Source organism: Macaca mulatta, chromosome 10 (assembly GCF_049350105.2).
Source record: "Macaca mulatta isolate MMU2019108-1 chromosome 10, T2T-MMU8v2.0, whole genome shotgun sequence".
In the NCBI taxonomy this organism is placed as follows: Eukaryota; Metazoa; Chordata; class Mammalia; order Primates; family Cercopithecidae; genus Macaca; species Macaca mulatta.
The window spans coordinates 97,842,186-97,857,767 of record NC_133415.1 but is presented as its reverse complement, the minus strand read 5'-3'; the positions used below and the strand labels follow the sequence as shown (position 1 = coordinate 97,857,767).

Genomic DNA, 15,582 nt, shown 5'->3' with positions numbered 1-15,582 from the left:
TAAAACAGACTACTAGAGCTCATATTGTAAATAAAAACAAATTCCTGATATATATCAGGAATATATATACTTTTACTGTAATTTACTGTAACATAAGCCTTAGTCCTGGCTCCCAACAACTTGACTTAAAATATATATATATGTATGTGTGTATATATATATTTTTAAGTCAGTTCTACACAAGAACTTTCAAGTCAGTTCTACTAAGAATTACTAGGTTTTTAAAAAATTTATTCAATTATTCAAGTAAGGCCATTTTAGCTGATTACAGTTTCAAAACTATATGCATGGTACCATGTTACAGAAAAAGAACACCAATTGTGTCAAGTCCACTGAGAAATCTGGGAAGGGAGAGAAAAAGTGACTATTTTGAGATGTTTTAGCTGACTTCTTAATTGAACTTTGCCAAGTATGAGGTATCCAATCTCCCAACTAAATAAAATAAAGACATTGCCCTAATATCACTGTGGTTACTTAAAATACACTTAAAAATGAATAAATAATGGTCTTGTTCTAGCATAAAGCCTACCTTTATATACAGGGCATTTGTGAACTCGAATGGGAACACAATTTTAACCCATTAACTTAATACAGAGCTCCCTCTGCTGGCCCAGAGAATGCACAGTGATCCTAACACTGACAAAGACCCTCTCATGTCACTTCAATTTCAATAATGTGTCCTGCCGTTCGGGGAAAAAAAAATCTCACCCAAAATACCACTGATGTCATAGCATGTCCTATAAATTAGGACTCTGAAGTCTCCATTACCTTAAGAATCTTTTCTTCCCCTTCCTCCTCTCCCCGTTTTTTATGGCCTTAAAAATGAATACTTTTACAGAGTGTTTACTATTTGCTTTTTGGGGAAGTGGGCTGAAATAAGATGGGCAGTGAGTTGATCACTGCTGAAGCTGAGTGATATAGGTCCACAGGAGTCATGATATTATTGTGTAATTGTATGTATGTTTTAATTTTCCAAATTTAAGTAACTCCTAAAACAATAAGGAATTTTTTTAAATCTCAAAATAAGTGGCAAATCTGTCAAATCTGTAATCCAAAAGGGAGAATTACAAAACCTGCAAAAGACTGTCTGTGAACAAATTTTATTTAATGTTACTCAGACTGTGACTGCTTAGGTTTTTAAATAGTTCTCTTCATGATTATAATAAAAGATGCATGTTTCTCATTAGACATGCTAAAACTATCCAAGTTCAGAAACTGGAAAGAATAAACAACTCATTGAATTAGCATTTGAATTATGAAAATCACATTTGGAAAAAAATTAATTCTTTGAATAAAAATGGGCACAATTTCCCTAACACGTGCATACACAACACATGCTAACAGGTCGGCCTAGTTGTATTGCACAGTGATTATAATCATCTACATAATTAAACCCCTTAAGACAAGCAGATGATTTAGCACTCAGAGTCAGTGAAAAGAACCAGAGGTCAGTAACTCATTACTGCAAAATGAACATACTTTTAAAACAGAAGAGGAGGAGAAGGGCAATCTAGTACATGGCATTTAGTTGATAATTTGTATATCACCAAACATGGGATTTCTAGGGTGCCTTAATCTTGAGTTTAAGGGATGAAACATAAAGCACCACAAGCACTGAATGACACAAGAATTTCACTCTAAGATAGGAGCTGAACACAAGGTGTTAGGCCTAGTTACAGGCAAAAAAGGATCAGCCAGATATGGAAAGAAGCAGAGATGAGTTTAAAGTGGAAGAAACTGGATGGAACTTTTCAACTTGTCCAGTCATCTTTCATTGACTGACAGTGTTGGTAAACTTGCGTTAGACCCAAACTGTCATGAAAATAAACTGAAGATGTATGTACAGTAAATAACTCAGAATGTCATTACACCTTGATAGGAATTATGCATCAAACAATGCATGTGCTTCCAAAGATCAAGGTAAGGAAGGAAAATAATGACACCATTCAATGAGAAAATGGCTGTTCTGGTTCAAAAGCAAAATCCTTTCTCACTGTTGATGCTTTCTTGACTTTGACTCCACAGGTCAGCTTTCCCCCTCCCCAAACCTCCTGCCCCCATTGCAAACCTCCAAGTTTTCTACTCCTTTGGTTGTGACAAAAGAAAGAACTCAAAGCTAAGCCTGCATAAACCATGAGAATCTGTCTTCTCTGAAATATGTATGCTTGATCTGAGAAGTCAGTGGATTTACTTAGATAAGCCTTACTTTTCATAGTTCCTTCCTCTTCCTCATCCTCTGTATTGATCACCATGGTGCCCAGCTGTGATGGCAACGTGTCATCGTGCTCAATCATAGTATTGGCTCCATCAGTCATGGTGCTGGCTACTCGGACAGTGCCCATCTCATCACCCACTGCTCGAACCATTGTGCCAGAATCCATTTCATCCTCTTCCTGTGAACAGATACAATCTCAAATTGGGGCTAATTTGACAAAAGACGCTGAGTTTTCTGAATAGCTACTACTTAGTGAAAATATTTCGACATTTAACACTTACTCAGGTCCTAAACTCACCTTCCAGAAATGAAAGCACTGTTACTTAAGCAAAGATGACAAACTTATCCACATGATAATAAGCTTTGTATCTAACCCTAAAGGAATTCTTCCTCCACTCTTCTTAATAGAGTTTTGCAACATAGATCTAAGAAACTCATGTGAACATCTTTGGAATCTCAGGGTTGTGAGGAAGTCTATAAATATAAAAGCTACATGTTAAGTATGGATCCCAGATTCCCTAAAAGGATATGAAAAGCCAAATCCCAGACCTGAGCATTCTCTCTCTAAATAAAAAGTTAAATTGAGTAAAAGATGGGGGGGCAAAAGAGTGAAATTTGAAGGTGTTTTATAGGAAGCACTGGGAGAAGAACAAGTACAGATACAGCAACCCTCTAGCATGAGTTGGTCCAGGTTAGGACATAGCTATGCTGGAAGTCTCCAGCTCCAAGTTGATCCAATACCTCCTATTCATCTTACCTGGTTTGGCAATCATAAAATAACAAGCATCAATGCCTGAGGCCCACAGCAATGGCTGCCACTCACTGAGTTTTCTTCATCGTCCTGGTCCACTTCCCGCTGCTGGGATTCCTGGCGTTTCAGTTTCACATCCATGGCTTCATTAATTAAGTCTCGCAGTATTGACACTCCTTTGGCACTCTTGACAAATGGGTGCTTAAAGAACAAAGTAAAAAATACTGTGGACAATTTATATGGTGACAGTGCCAAAACAGTACCTAGAATACAGTAGGTACTGGATAACATGTGTTGAATCAATCAATGAATCTGATCTTTCTCTTTGTGCTTTGGACAACAGCTAAACCACACTCCCTTTATAACTCTGAGCAGAGCAAATTCAGTCTTTGCCCATCTTTTTCAGCCTGGCTGAAATGCCTATGCCATTTCTCTCTGTCAAATCTAGCGATTCTCAATAGGGAGTATCATCTCCTGGAGGAAGTTGTGTAAACATGTTGGGAACATGTTATAGCTGTCACAATGTTTGGTGAGCACAAATGGCATGGGACACTAGCAATTCTGCAAAGTACAGAACTGTCCTGTACAACAAGGAACTGTGGCAGATTCTGCACATCTTTCAAATGTCTCAGGTTGTGTACACACCTTAGTAGATAATACCAAAAAAATGTTTTCAAGAGATATGCAAAAAGGCCAGTGATTTGGGAGGTGATTTTAGAGAGGGGAGCTTAATGGAATGAAGAAATTATTTAGAAATCACTGAAAAATCTACTCATCTGACTTGTTCTACAGTAGCATTTCCAACTACACATTTAGGTAAAAAGGATTTTAGTGCAAAAATGCAGTTGCTACAGAAATACTAAACTGATCATATATATGTAACAGATTTTGACCCAAATATTATTCAATCACCAAAGATACTTGAAACAAAGGGATATTGTTCAATTTCATTAATAAAAATTGCTTTATAAGTTTTTAATATTAATACCATCGTATGTTTTTATTATTTGTATTTGTAGCACGTGGTAAGAAATCTATGCTGTGAAAGTTACACATGGAAATTCTTTTTGGGGAATTGCCTATTGTCTTCCAAACTTACTCTAGTATTGTCCCCATTGTTTCTTGGCAATCCATTCTCTGTTCTCCATCACCCATCAAAGGATACAAGTTCCAAGTAAGAACTCCAGAGATGTAAAGTATACCTCAAAATGTGATCAGATTGCAATACAGGAGATACATTTCCATGACATTTTGTCACTACCCCATCCAGGTAGGAAAAGAATTTGGCAATCCACTTAGAAATAAGACCCAACTCATTTGCAATAATATCATATTGCTTTGTTCTTTCCACTTGGAAAAGCTACAAGATCATATCCCACCTTCTGTAATCAGAGACAAATAAATCTGGCCTGTTATTATTTAACATCAGTTTCATGCTAGTGTCCATTCATTCTTTTTACTGTATTTCTTAAATGGCATAGTTTCTGATTTTCTTTCTTTCTTTTTTTTTTTTTTTTGAGATGGAGTCTTGCTCTGTTGCCCAGGCTAGAGTGCAGTGGCACAATCTCAGCTCACTGTAACCTCTGCCTCCCAGGTTCAAGTGCTTCTCCTGCCTCAGCCTCCTGCTGGGATTACAGGCATGTGCCACCATGCCCAGCTAATTTTTGTATTTTTTTAGGAGAGATGGGGATTCACCATGTTGGCCACGCTGGTCTTGATCTCCTGACCTCAAGTGATCCGCCTGCCTCAGCCTCCCAAAGTGCTGGAATTACAGGCATGAGCCACTGTGCCTGGCTAGTTCCTGATTTTCTTACAGCTCTTAAATCTAAACTCATTCATGATGCCAGGCACAGGTATCTATTTCATTATGTCTGCAAACTGGGTCAGGCAGAATTATTTGCAAATTGAAAGTCATATTATTTCATTATAAATTATCTTTATTTTTCTCCATCACATCACAGACAATATTGATTCTTTTTAAATTACAGGCATAAAAAGGTTTTATTATATGTGAGTTTCATTCCAAAAAAGTAATGAGAGTTTTTAAATATACACATTGTTATAAAAAGGGGGCACTGGGTCTGAAATGGCTGCAAATGATTGGCCTAGCCCAATTATAATAGCTGATATTTATCAAGTTCATACCATACTGTCTTCAGTACATGTGAACATTGTTCAAAGTAACACACATTATATCATTTAATCATCACAACACATGAGGCAGGTACTGTATCCCCATTTTATAGATCACAAAACTAAAAGAACAGAGAGGTTAAGTTACTTGCCCAAGATCACAAAGCTAGTAAATTGGGAGCCAGGATTCAAACCTGGGCAATCTGACCAGGATCCAAGCTCCTAACCACTAAGCATACTGTCTGCCACATCCCTGCCACCTATCCTTCTAGGGCCAGGCCTAGAAGCTACCTACTCCAGGAAAGCACTTTTTGCATCTCCAGTCCAAAGAGGCCTTCTCCCACCCTGAACTACAACAGTACCCACCACTGATCTTAATTCTTTGTCAGACTCAGGTAGACTTGATGGTACCCCTGCTTTGGAATAAAAAAGACTCAAGTTCTAACACTGACTGTGTTATTTACCAGCTGAGTGACCCTAAATGAGTAAACCTCCCTAAGCTTCCGTTTTCTTCATCTATAAAACTGAACTAATACCCACCCTTCACAGGGTCTATGTAATGATTAAATGGCCCATGTGCAAAGTATGTGGCACATAGCAGGCACTCACTAAATGTCAATTCCCTTTCTCTAATCCCATACTACCCTGTATTTTCTTGCATTATTGTCTTGTTCGATGATTTAACATTATTTTCCATGTCTTTTCCACTCAAATAGATTTGAACCTCCCTAGAGGCAGGCAATGTCTTAAACTTCTTTTACTTTGTTTTTTGAGATAGCATCTCACTCTGTTGCTCACGCTGGAATGCAGCAGTGCAATCATGCCTCACTGCAGGCTCAACCTCCTGGGATCAAGAGATTCTCCCACCTCCCACCTCAGCCTTCCAGGTAGCTGGAACTACAGGCATATGCCACCACACCTGGCTAATTTTTTGCATTCTTTTTGTTGAGATATAGTTTCACCATGCTGGCTGGCCTCCAACTCCTGGGCTCAAGGAATATACCTGCATCAGCCTCCCAAAGTGCTAGGATTACAGGCGTGAGCCACTGCACCCAGCCTGCCTTATACTTCCTTACTGTCTCCACGTAGGTGACCTCATGGCATCTTTTGGTCAGTGTGTAAATGAAATGGAGCGAGGCGGCATCAGAGGGTGATTCATACCTGCAGGAGCTGAGTGGCTGTGGCTCTCTGCTCAGGACTCTTTACAAGACACTGTTTCACAAAATCTGTAAAGTTATCTGACCACAGCTCTGGTTTTCGGAATGTGGGAGGAGGATTTGTAGGAATCATGAAGATTGCCTGGTTAGAACAAACAAACAAGCAAAAAGATCTGATAAAATAAAAGTAATGCTCCAATAAAAAAAAATACATCTGGAATTACATTTGAAGCTTAGTAAATAATTTTTCACTTATCCACTGAGAAGCTCACCCAAATTCCAACAAAAGTCTAAGCATTTGCAAGTACAAAGCCTGACGGTTAAAGAACCTGATATATCTCCCTCTCTCCTTTTCCTTCTCTCATATATGGGTCTTGTTCCCTAAAACTCACAACATCGATCAAGCTTTATTATTATTATTATTTTGGTAACCACAGTACATTGCCTTTTAAAGTAGAAAGGTGAGGCAGAAGAGTATCTACATCCTCAAGATAACCCTGGCCCCATGGTTGTCAAGTTTCCCTGCCTCTTAAAAGTTATTACCACCCCCAGATGTCAGCAGCAACTACACAATAAAGTCATTAACCAGAAGTCCCAAAAATCACAATGGGGTCATTAACTTCCAAACTAAGCTAAATCAACGTATGTGTGAGGGGGAGAAATTAAAAATTGGCCCACTATGTTGCAGTTACATTCTACTGTTTCCAAAAATAAGACTATTATTTATTAAATTTCCAATTTTAAAAAAGCTACGTTTTTTGAAAAGTAAAACACTATACAAATAAGCAGCTTAAATTATATTATTTAAATCTAAAATTGTAACTAGTAAATCTCCTCGCTCCTTCTCCCAAAAAAGAGGGAGGACTTATCTTGGGAACATGAATTTTTGTAAGTCTCTTAATAGGAGAATTAATTAATCAGAGAAGAGGAAAAGCTGGGGTAGGGAAGGATGGAGAGGACCACAGAGCCCCTGAGGAAGGCAGGGTTGGGGGCGGGTGTTACAACAGTGCTGTGATGAAGGGTTCTGGGACAGTTAAGCCTGGGAACTGCTTAGGGTGTCAGCACTGGAAGAGCTTCACTGGAGATGCATTCCATGGGCCCTTAACATTCTAGAAGGAGATAGAGGTTGGAGAGTACACAGTCTCCAGATGAAGAGAATCTGGGGATCTACAAGCCAGAACTTATAAATTCAAACACCTATAGGGGCCAGGCAGAAGCAAGACAAAAAATGAACAAGGCTGGGTTTCAGTGACATGAGTTCAAAAATACAGTTTGCTTTCTTCTTAACACTACTATAAGAAAAACATTAGAGAAATACTGTAATAAGTGGCAGCTGATACTTGGTGACACAACGGGGAATCATGGAGACTGATAAAGTAGAAAGTTCATACTCTGTATAAAGGAGACAACCACTACTCAGCTCCAGTGAGAATGCTGACATGGTAAAAAGTGGTTGTCCAAACTATTCAAAGAGAGTGAGTGAGAGTGAGTGTGTGTGTGTGTGTGTGTGTGTGTGTGTGTGTGAGAGAGAGAGAGGGAGTGTAGCGCAAATCAAACTAAGCATTTCTATGGCCTACGTCCTGCCAGAGGGCTATCAATACACAACCTCTGGAATGGAGAGGGGTGGAACACACTTAATGACTACAACTAGAGTCAGTAGAGGTATATCATCTATAGTGACACGAATTACACATAATTCATTTATTGTTTGCAACCTAATCAAGTAAGCCATCGAACTAATTTTTTTTTTTTTTTTTTTTTTTTGAGAGTCTCACTCTCTTGTCCAGGCTAGAGTGCAATGTCACGATCTCGGCTCACTGCAACCTCTGCCTCCGGAGTTCAAGAGATTCTCATGCCTTAGCCTCCCAAGCAGCTGGGATTACAGGCACAAGCCACCACACCCAGCTAATTTTTGTATTTTTAGTAGAGACAGGGTTTCACCATGTTGGCCAGGCTGGTCTTAAACTCCTGACCTCAGGTGATCCATCCACCTCAGCCTCCCAAAGTGCTGGGATTACAGGTGTGAGCCACAACACCTGGCTTGAACTTAACTTTTTAATGATGATCAGTAACTAACCATGCCACTGGCTTTCTGTCTACTTCCTTACCCTCATTGGATGGATATCAGCATAAGGGGGCTTTCCTTCAGCCATTTCTATGGCAGTTATTCCCAGGGACCAGATATCTGCTACACAGTTGTATCCAATTTCCTGAATCACTTCTGGAGCCATCCAAAATGGTGTTCCTATCACTGTATTCCGCTTGGCCATGGTATCCTAAAATAGAAAGGGAGAGAGACTGACACTAAGCTTAAAACTACCGAGATGTCTACAGAAAAAAAAAAGAAGAAAAAAAAAACTATTGAGAAAAAGAGGCTTTTCCAACAATAAAAAAATGCCTTGTACTTGAAATACATATAAAAACTATACTCCGAGCATGATTAAGCAGGCATAGAAGAAATTCAAATGACAAAGAAACACAAAAAGATTCTCAATTATTAAAACACAAACTAAGATTGACAAAAAATTTTAAATTAATAATGCTGATAATAGCATAGAAAATCAGGCACTGAAATACAATGTTACTGCAGTATAAATTGGTACATTTTAGTACGTAAGTTGGCAATATTTATTCAACTTTTAAATATTCACATCCTTTGATCCAAATCTATTTCTTGAAACCTATCTTATGTTCAAGTGTTCCAAACTATATGCACAAAGACTGTAGAAATGTCTGTAATGGGGGGATGAGGAGGAAAAGGAAACAACTCAAATGACCATCAAAATATAAGAAGTTAAATATAATAAATAACCGTATACTGAAACACCACATTAAAAAGAAAAAAAATGAAGATATATACCTTTTCCTAGCATGGAAAAAATGCACAACATACATTATTACAAAGCAAAAAAAAGTTGTAAAATTATATGTAATATAGCCCTGTTTTTGTAAAAGGAATATATATATAATAATGATGATCATAACAATAATAAAACAATTACCAGTAATAAGAAATGTTGTTATATCATAGTACAAAAAATCTGGAGTAATACATACTAAACTATTAATAATAGTTATATCTAGTAGGCAGAACCACTAAAGGTTTTTACCCTCTATCCTGTATACATCTGTAACATTCTGAAAGTTTACATGAGCATACATATGCAGTAAAAAAATTTAAAAATTGATACATAAAAAATAATATACAAAATATCTTAGTTTGTGGCCTAAAGAAGAATATGTGGATATAGTACACATTACAGCAAATAACCACTTGCATACTTTCTCAGGATAGCATGGCCCTACTAAAAGAGAACCTCCCTACAGTTCCTATGCTTTAGCAAAAGAAGGAATTTTTTTTTTTTTTTTTTTTTTTTTTTGAGAAAGAGTTTTGATCTTTTGCCCAGGCTAGAGTGAAGAGGCACAATCTCGGCTCACTGCAACCTCCGCCCCTGGGGTTCAAGCAACTCTCCAGACTCAGCCTCCTATGTAGCTGGGATTATAGGCACCCACCACCATGCCCAACTAATTTTTGTATTTTTAGTAGAGACAAGGTCTCACTACGTTGGCCAGGCTGGTCTCGAACTCCTGACGTCAGGTGATCCACCTGCCTTGGCCTCCCAAAGGGGATTACAGGCATGAGCCACCACGCCCAGCAAAAGAAGGATTTTTAAACAGAACTAAATACAAGAAAGGATTTCCAATCATGATCACTGATATTCCTTCTGAAATGCCTGTGACTTAGGTCATGCCAGTCAGAAGCAAATGACAGGTCATTTAAATCAATCTCATTGTCAGTCCTATGTAAAAAATTAACACAGGAACTAACTTACTGCTTAGTCATTTCCTTAGCTCTGAAACTTCAAATTTGCAGGGGTGTTTTCAAATGGTGGCAAAGTTGTTTTCACTGGATTATTTCAATTAGAAATGGTTACTTGCATAGCTAGAAAGTTTTTGAAAATTATTAAGAGTAATGATTGTACACTAACCCCACTTAGATTTGTATTATAAAGTTATATTAGTACAATAGCATAGCAATAAAAAATATAAAGTTCGGAAGTTGACTATGGCATATGTGTGTGTATATATATGTGAGTGTGTGTGTATATATATATCATATATATGTGCTATATAAAACTTGTTATATATATGCACACATATACATGTTATATATATATAGCACACATATATAATATGATTTATGATTAAAATGTCATTTAAAATCAGCAAGCAAAGAACAGATTATGAAAAAAAAGCACTGGGAATCTAGTTAGTCATTTGTAGAACTCTACACTTAAATGCCTACCTTATACTTTCACCAAAATAAGCTCAAATAAGTTGAAATTTTAAACATAAAAAACAAAGCCCAAAGAATACTTTAAAAAAGTACATTAGATGGCCAGGCATGGTGGCTCACGCCTATAATCCCAGCACTTTGGGAGGCAGAGGCGGGCAGATTGCCTGAGCTCAGGAGTTTGAAACCAGCCTGGGCAACATAGCAAAATCCCATCTCTACTAAAAGTACAAAAAATTAGCCGGGTGTGGTAGCAGGCACCTGTAATCCCAGCTACTCGGGAGGCTGAAGCACGAGAATCGCTTGAACCCGGGAGGCAGAGGTTACAGTGAACCAAGATTGCGCTACTGTCCTCTAGCCTGGGTGTCAGAGCAAGACTGTCGCAAAAAAAAAAAAAAAAAAAGTACATTAGCCAGGCATGATGGCGCACGCCTGTAGTCCTAGCTGCTTGGGAGGCTAAGGTGGGAGGATCACTTGAGCCCAGAAGTTCAAGATTATAGAGAGCTACAATCATGCCACTGCACTCTAGCCTGGGCAACAGAGCAGGGGTGGTGGCTCATACCTCTAATCCCAATACTTTGGGAGGCTGAGGCAGGAGTTCCAGAATAGCTTGGGTAAAACAGGGAGAGCCCATCTCTACAAAAAAATTTAAAACTTTAACTGGGCGAAGTGGCACACACCTGTAGTCCTAGCTACTTGGGAGCCTGAAGCAAGAGGATCGCTTAGGCCCAGGAGTTTAAGACCAAAATGAGCTATGAACATGCCACTGTACTCCAGCCTGGGTGCCAGGGCAAGACCTTGTCACAAAAATACAAAATAAAATAATAATAAAAAAAACTATAGATAAATTGTTCTATAATGTTAAGGAGAAAAAGGTTTTTTAAGCATGACATTAAAGACAGAAACCATAAGATAAAAGGTAGATGGATTTTTCTGTACAAAATTTGGAAACTTATGTAGTATTTTTTTTAAAAAGCCATAATCAAAATTAAAAGACAACTAGTAAACTAGAAAATATTTCAGCATGTAAAAAAAAGGAGTAACAATTTTAACAAATTTTTTTAGTTTTGGTTTATCTTTTTTAATAGATTTATTTAAAAGATGCAACACTCAGTCAGGCACAATGGCTCAAACCTATAATCCCAGCACTTTGGCATGCCAAGGGGGGCAGATTGCTTGAGCTTAGGAGTTTGAGACCACCCTGGGCAACATGGTGAAACCATGTCTCTACAAAAACTACTAAAAATTAGCTGGGGGTGGTGGTGTGTGTCTGTAGTCCCAGCTACCCAGGAGGCCAAGGTGGGGGGATCACCTGAGCCTGGTGGTTGAGGCTGCAGTGAGCCGTGATCATGTCACTGCACTCCAGGCTGGGTGACAGAGCAAGAACCTGTCCCAAAAAAAAAAAAAAAAGGTCCAACATTCAATTAGGAAAACTGACACACACAAAAATGAACATTTACAAACAAATTGTTATAAATGGCCAATAATCAAATGCAAAAATATGTGAATTGCTTTGAGAAATAACAAGAAAGATACAAGTTACTGCCCATTCAGCATTAGCAAATATGAAGGGAAAAGAGCACATTTATATACTGAAGTTGGAAACTGAAATTGTTCACTTCTAGAAGAAATTCAGCACTATGCATCAAAAGCACTTTGCCAATATACATTCATCTATTTTCTGACCCAGATTCCAATGTAAAGAAATTATCCTAAGGATTTACTCAAGAAAATGCTGCAAAATTTAGTTGCAGGAATGTTAATCACAGAATTTATGCTTATAGTGGTGGGAAAACTAAGCAACCTTAATGGGTACCCAACGTCCAACTGTAGGGAAAGAGTTAAATAAATCATGCTATATCCATACAATGAAATACCCATGTTGCCACCAGAAATAATATTACAGAGTCTTGGGTAAAGATGACAGCTTGAGCAAATACATTTTACTTTCACTCTCTCTCAAAACTCACTCAAAAAGATACTAAAAAGATTGTTTTTTAAGAATAAATCTAGAAGAATAAAAAAACAAAGGGGAAAACAACGACAGCCACAAAATTTTAAAAGCTGGAGAGCAGATGGCCCAGTAGTAACTAACTAAACACACTATAAGATGGAATCCTGAGTCAGTCGCCAGGAAAACTAGGAAACAACCTGATTTTAACACCAACCCCTCCAAAAGGCTTAGAAATTGGTGGCATCAGGTAGAGAAAAGAGGGGTGAAAACGGACATCCAAATAGGAAGCCTGGGTTGAAAGAGTTAAGAAGCAGCTAAGCACCCTAAACCCTCCTCTCCCATCAAGCAACTAGTGGGTTTCCCTCGCCCCACCCTGGCATTAGACTGGAGGTGTACTCTCTGGGGAGGGAAACCGAGGATCTCTAGACTACAGAGAGTGTGGGTGGTGTTGTGAATCAGGAACATTAAATGAGCATTAACAGCTAACAATCCCCACCGCCACCACTTCTCAGAAGGCTGCCAGCAAGGCCTACAGCCTCTAGAGAAGAGACCTGAGAAGAGGTCTAGAGAAGAGGCCTAAACTTAGTAGTACTGGAGGTTTCACAACCAAACAGCCAAGTCAGATCATCTTATACTACAGTTTCAGTTTATTTTAGTGAAGGGAAAAAAAATCTCCTTTTTTTTTTAACAAAACAACATACATGATCACAGTTCATTAAAAAAAAAAAGTACAGCAAGGTGCCAGGACACAAGATAATATACAAAAATCAATTGTATGTTACACTAGCAATGAACAATCTGAAAATAAGGCAAATCCATTTAAAATAGCATCAAAAAGTACAAACTACTTAGGAATGAATTTAACCAAATACATGCAAAACTTGTACACTGCAAATTATAAAACACTGCTAAAAGAATTAAAGAAAATCTAAATAAATGGAAAGACAGCTTATGTTCATAGACTGGAAGACAATATTGCCAAAATGACAGTATTTTCAAGCTGATTTAAGATTCAAAACAATGTCTACCAAAATCCCAATGGCCTTTTCTGCAGAAATTGACAAGCTGATCCTAAAATTTATGTGGCAATACAAGGGACCCAGAATAGCCAAAACAATCTTGAAATAGAAGGACAAAGTTGGAACACTCACACTTAACCAATTTCAAAACTTACTTCAAACTTACAGTAATGAAGAGAGCATAGAACTGGTGCAAGGACAGACATATAGGTCAATGGAAGAGAACTGAAGGCATAGAAATAAACTCATACATTTCAAGAAAGAAAAAACAGTCTTTTCAACAAATGTTGGAACAACTACATATCAACATGTAAAAAGAATGAAATTGGATTCCTATCTCACACCATGAAAACTAACTCAAAACAGATTACAGATCTAAACAGAAGAGCTAGAACTATTAAACACTTCAGAGAAATCATAGGAGTAAATCTTCATGACCCTGCACTAGCTAATGATTTCTTAGATGTGACACCAGAAGCACAAGCGACAAAAGAAAAAAGAAATTGGACATGACCAAAATTTAAAAATTTTATATTTCAAAGGACACCTTCAAGACAACCCACAGAATGAGAGAAAATATTTGCAAATCATGTACATAAGGGACTTATATCTAAAATATATAAAGAACTTTTAAAATTCAACACTAACAAGGTAAAAACCCAGTTAAAAATGGACAAAAGATTTAAATAGACATTTCCCAAAGATACACAAATGTCCAATAAGCAGAAGAAATGACAATCAACATCATTAGTCATTAGTAAAATGCAAATCAAGACCACAAAGAGATACTACCTCTTACTCACTAGGATAGTTATAATCAAAAACACAAAAAAGAAAATGTTGGCAAGGATGCAGAGAAGTTGGAATTCTCATACCTCAGCCAATTTGGAAAACAGTTTGGCAGTTCCTTAAAAAATTAAATATGGAGTTACCATGTGACCCAGCAACTCTGTGTATCATATGAAAACAAAGATTCACACAAAAACCTGTACACAAATTTCATAGTAGCATTATTCCTAACAGCCAAAAAGCAAAACAATCTAAGTGTTCAACTAATGAATAAGTAAACAAAATGTGCTACAGCCACAATGGAATATTACTGAGCAATAAAAAGGAATGAAGAACTGATGCATGTTACAACATGGATGAACTCGAAAACATTAAGTTTTCGAAGCCAGAAACAAAAGGGCACATTGTGTATGATTCTATTTATACAAAATATTCAGAATAGGCAAATCTATAGTGACAGAAAGCAGATTAGTGGTTGTCAAGGGCTGGGAGGAGGGTGGGAACTAACAGCTAAAGGGTACAGTTTGAGGATGATGAAAATGTTCTGGAATTAGACACTGGTAATAGTTGCACAATTTTGTGAATATACTAAAAACTAAATTGTACAAATTAAAAGGGGAGAAAAATTCTGCCAAGGCAGGCATTATAGCAATAAGAACACTGTACGTCATTATTGGGTATTCAATCAATTACTAAAATTATTACTAAATGGAATGGATACTCATATATATACACACACAAATAGGTATACCTATATGTATGTGTACATCATATATACATACATACATATGTATATATACATATATATGTGTACATATATATGTGTGTGTGTATAACATACTTATACTTTTTTTTTTTTGGAGATGGAGTCTCACTCTGTTGCCCAGACTGGAGTGCAGAATGCAATGGCACAACCTCCCAGGTTCAGCCTCCCACGTAGCTGAGATTACAGGCGTGTGCCACCACGTCCGGCTAATATTTGTATTTTTAGTGGAGATGGGTTTCACCATGTTGGCCAGGCTGGTCTCGAACTCCTGACCTCAAGTGATCCTCCCGCCTCAGCCTCCCAAAGCGCTGGGATTACAGGAATGAGCCACTGCGCTCAGTCAATATTATATTATTTTATAGACCACCAGAGTATGTACTTTTTCAATTTGGTTTCCTTATTAAGATTGTGGTTTAGATAATATTGTCTGGTACTGTTTACTTGTGTGTTAACAACAAAACCTTTTGGAGAGCCCATAAATCATAATATTGAATAAGGTTCTGA

The 15,582-nt window shown here is 37.6% G+C and overlaps 1 protein-coding gene across 1 annotated transcript in view; it reads right to left on the bottom strand.

Annotated features, from left to right (window-relative positions):
* The window catches only part of STK4 (serine/threonine kinase 4), a 107,659-nt gene that overhangs the window by 69,195 nt on the left and 22,882 nt on the right, over positions 1-15,582 (bottom strand). Inside the window, 4 exon segments of the mRNA NM_001168677.1 lie at positions 2,207-2,393; positions 3,039-3,167; positions 6,261-6,398; positions 8,365-8,532. Coding sequence (NP_001162148.1) covers positions 2,207-2,393; positions 3,039-3,167; positions 6,261-6,398; positions 8,365-8,532 — 622 coding nt within the window.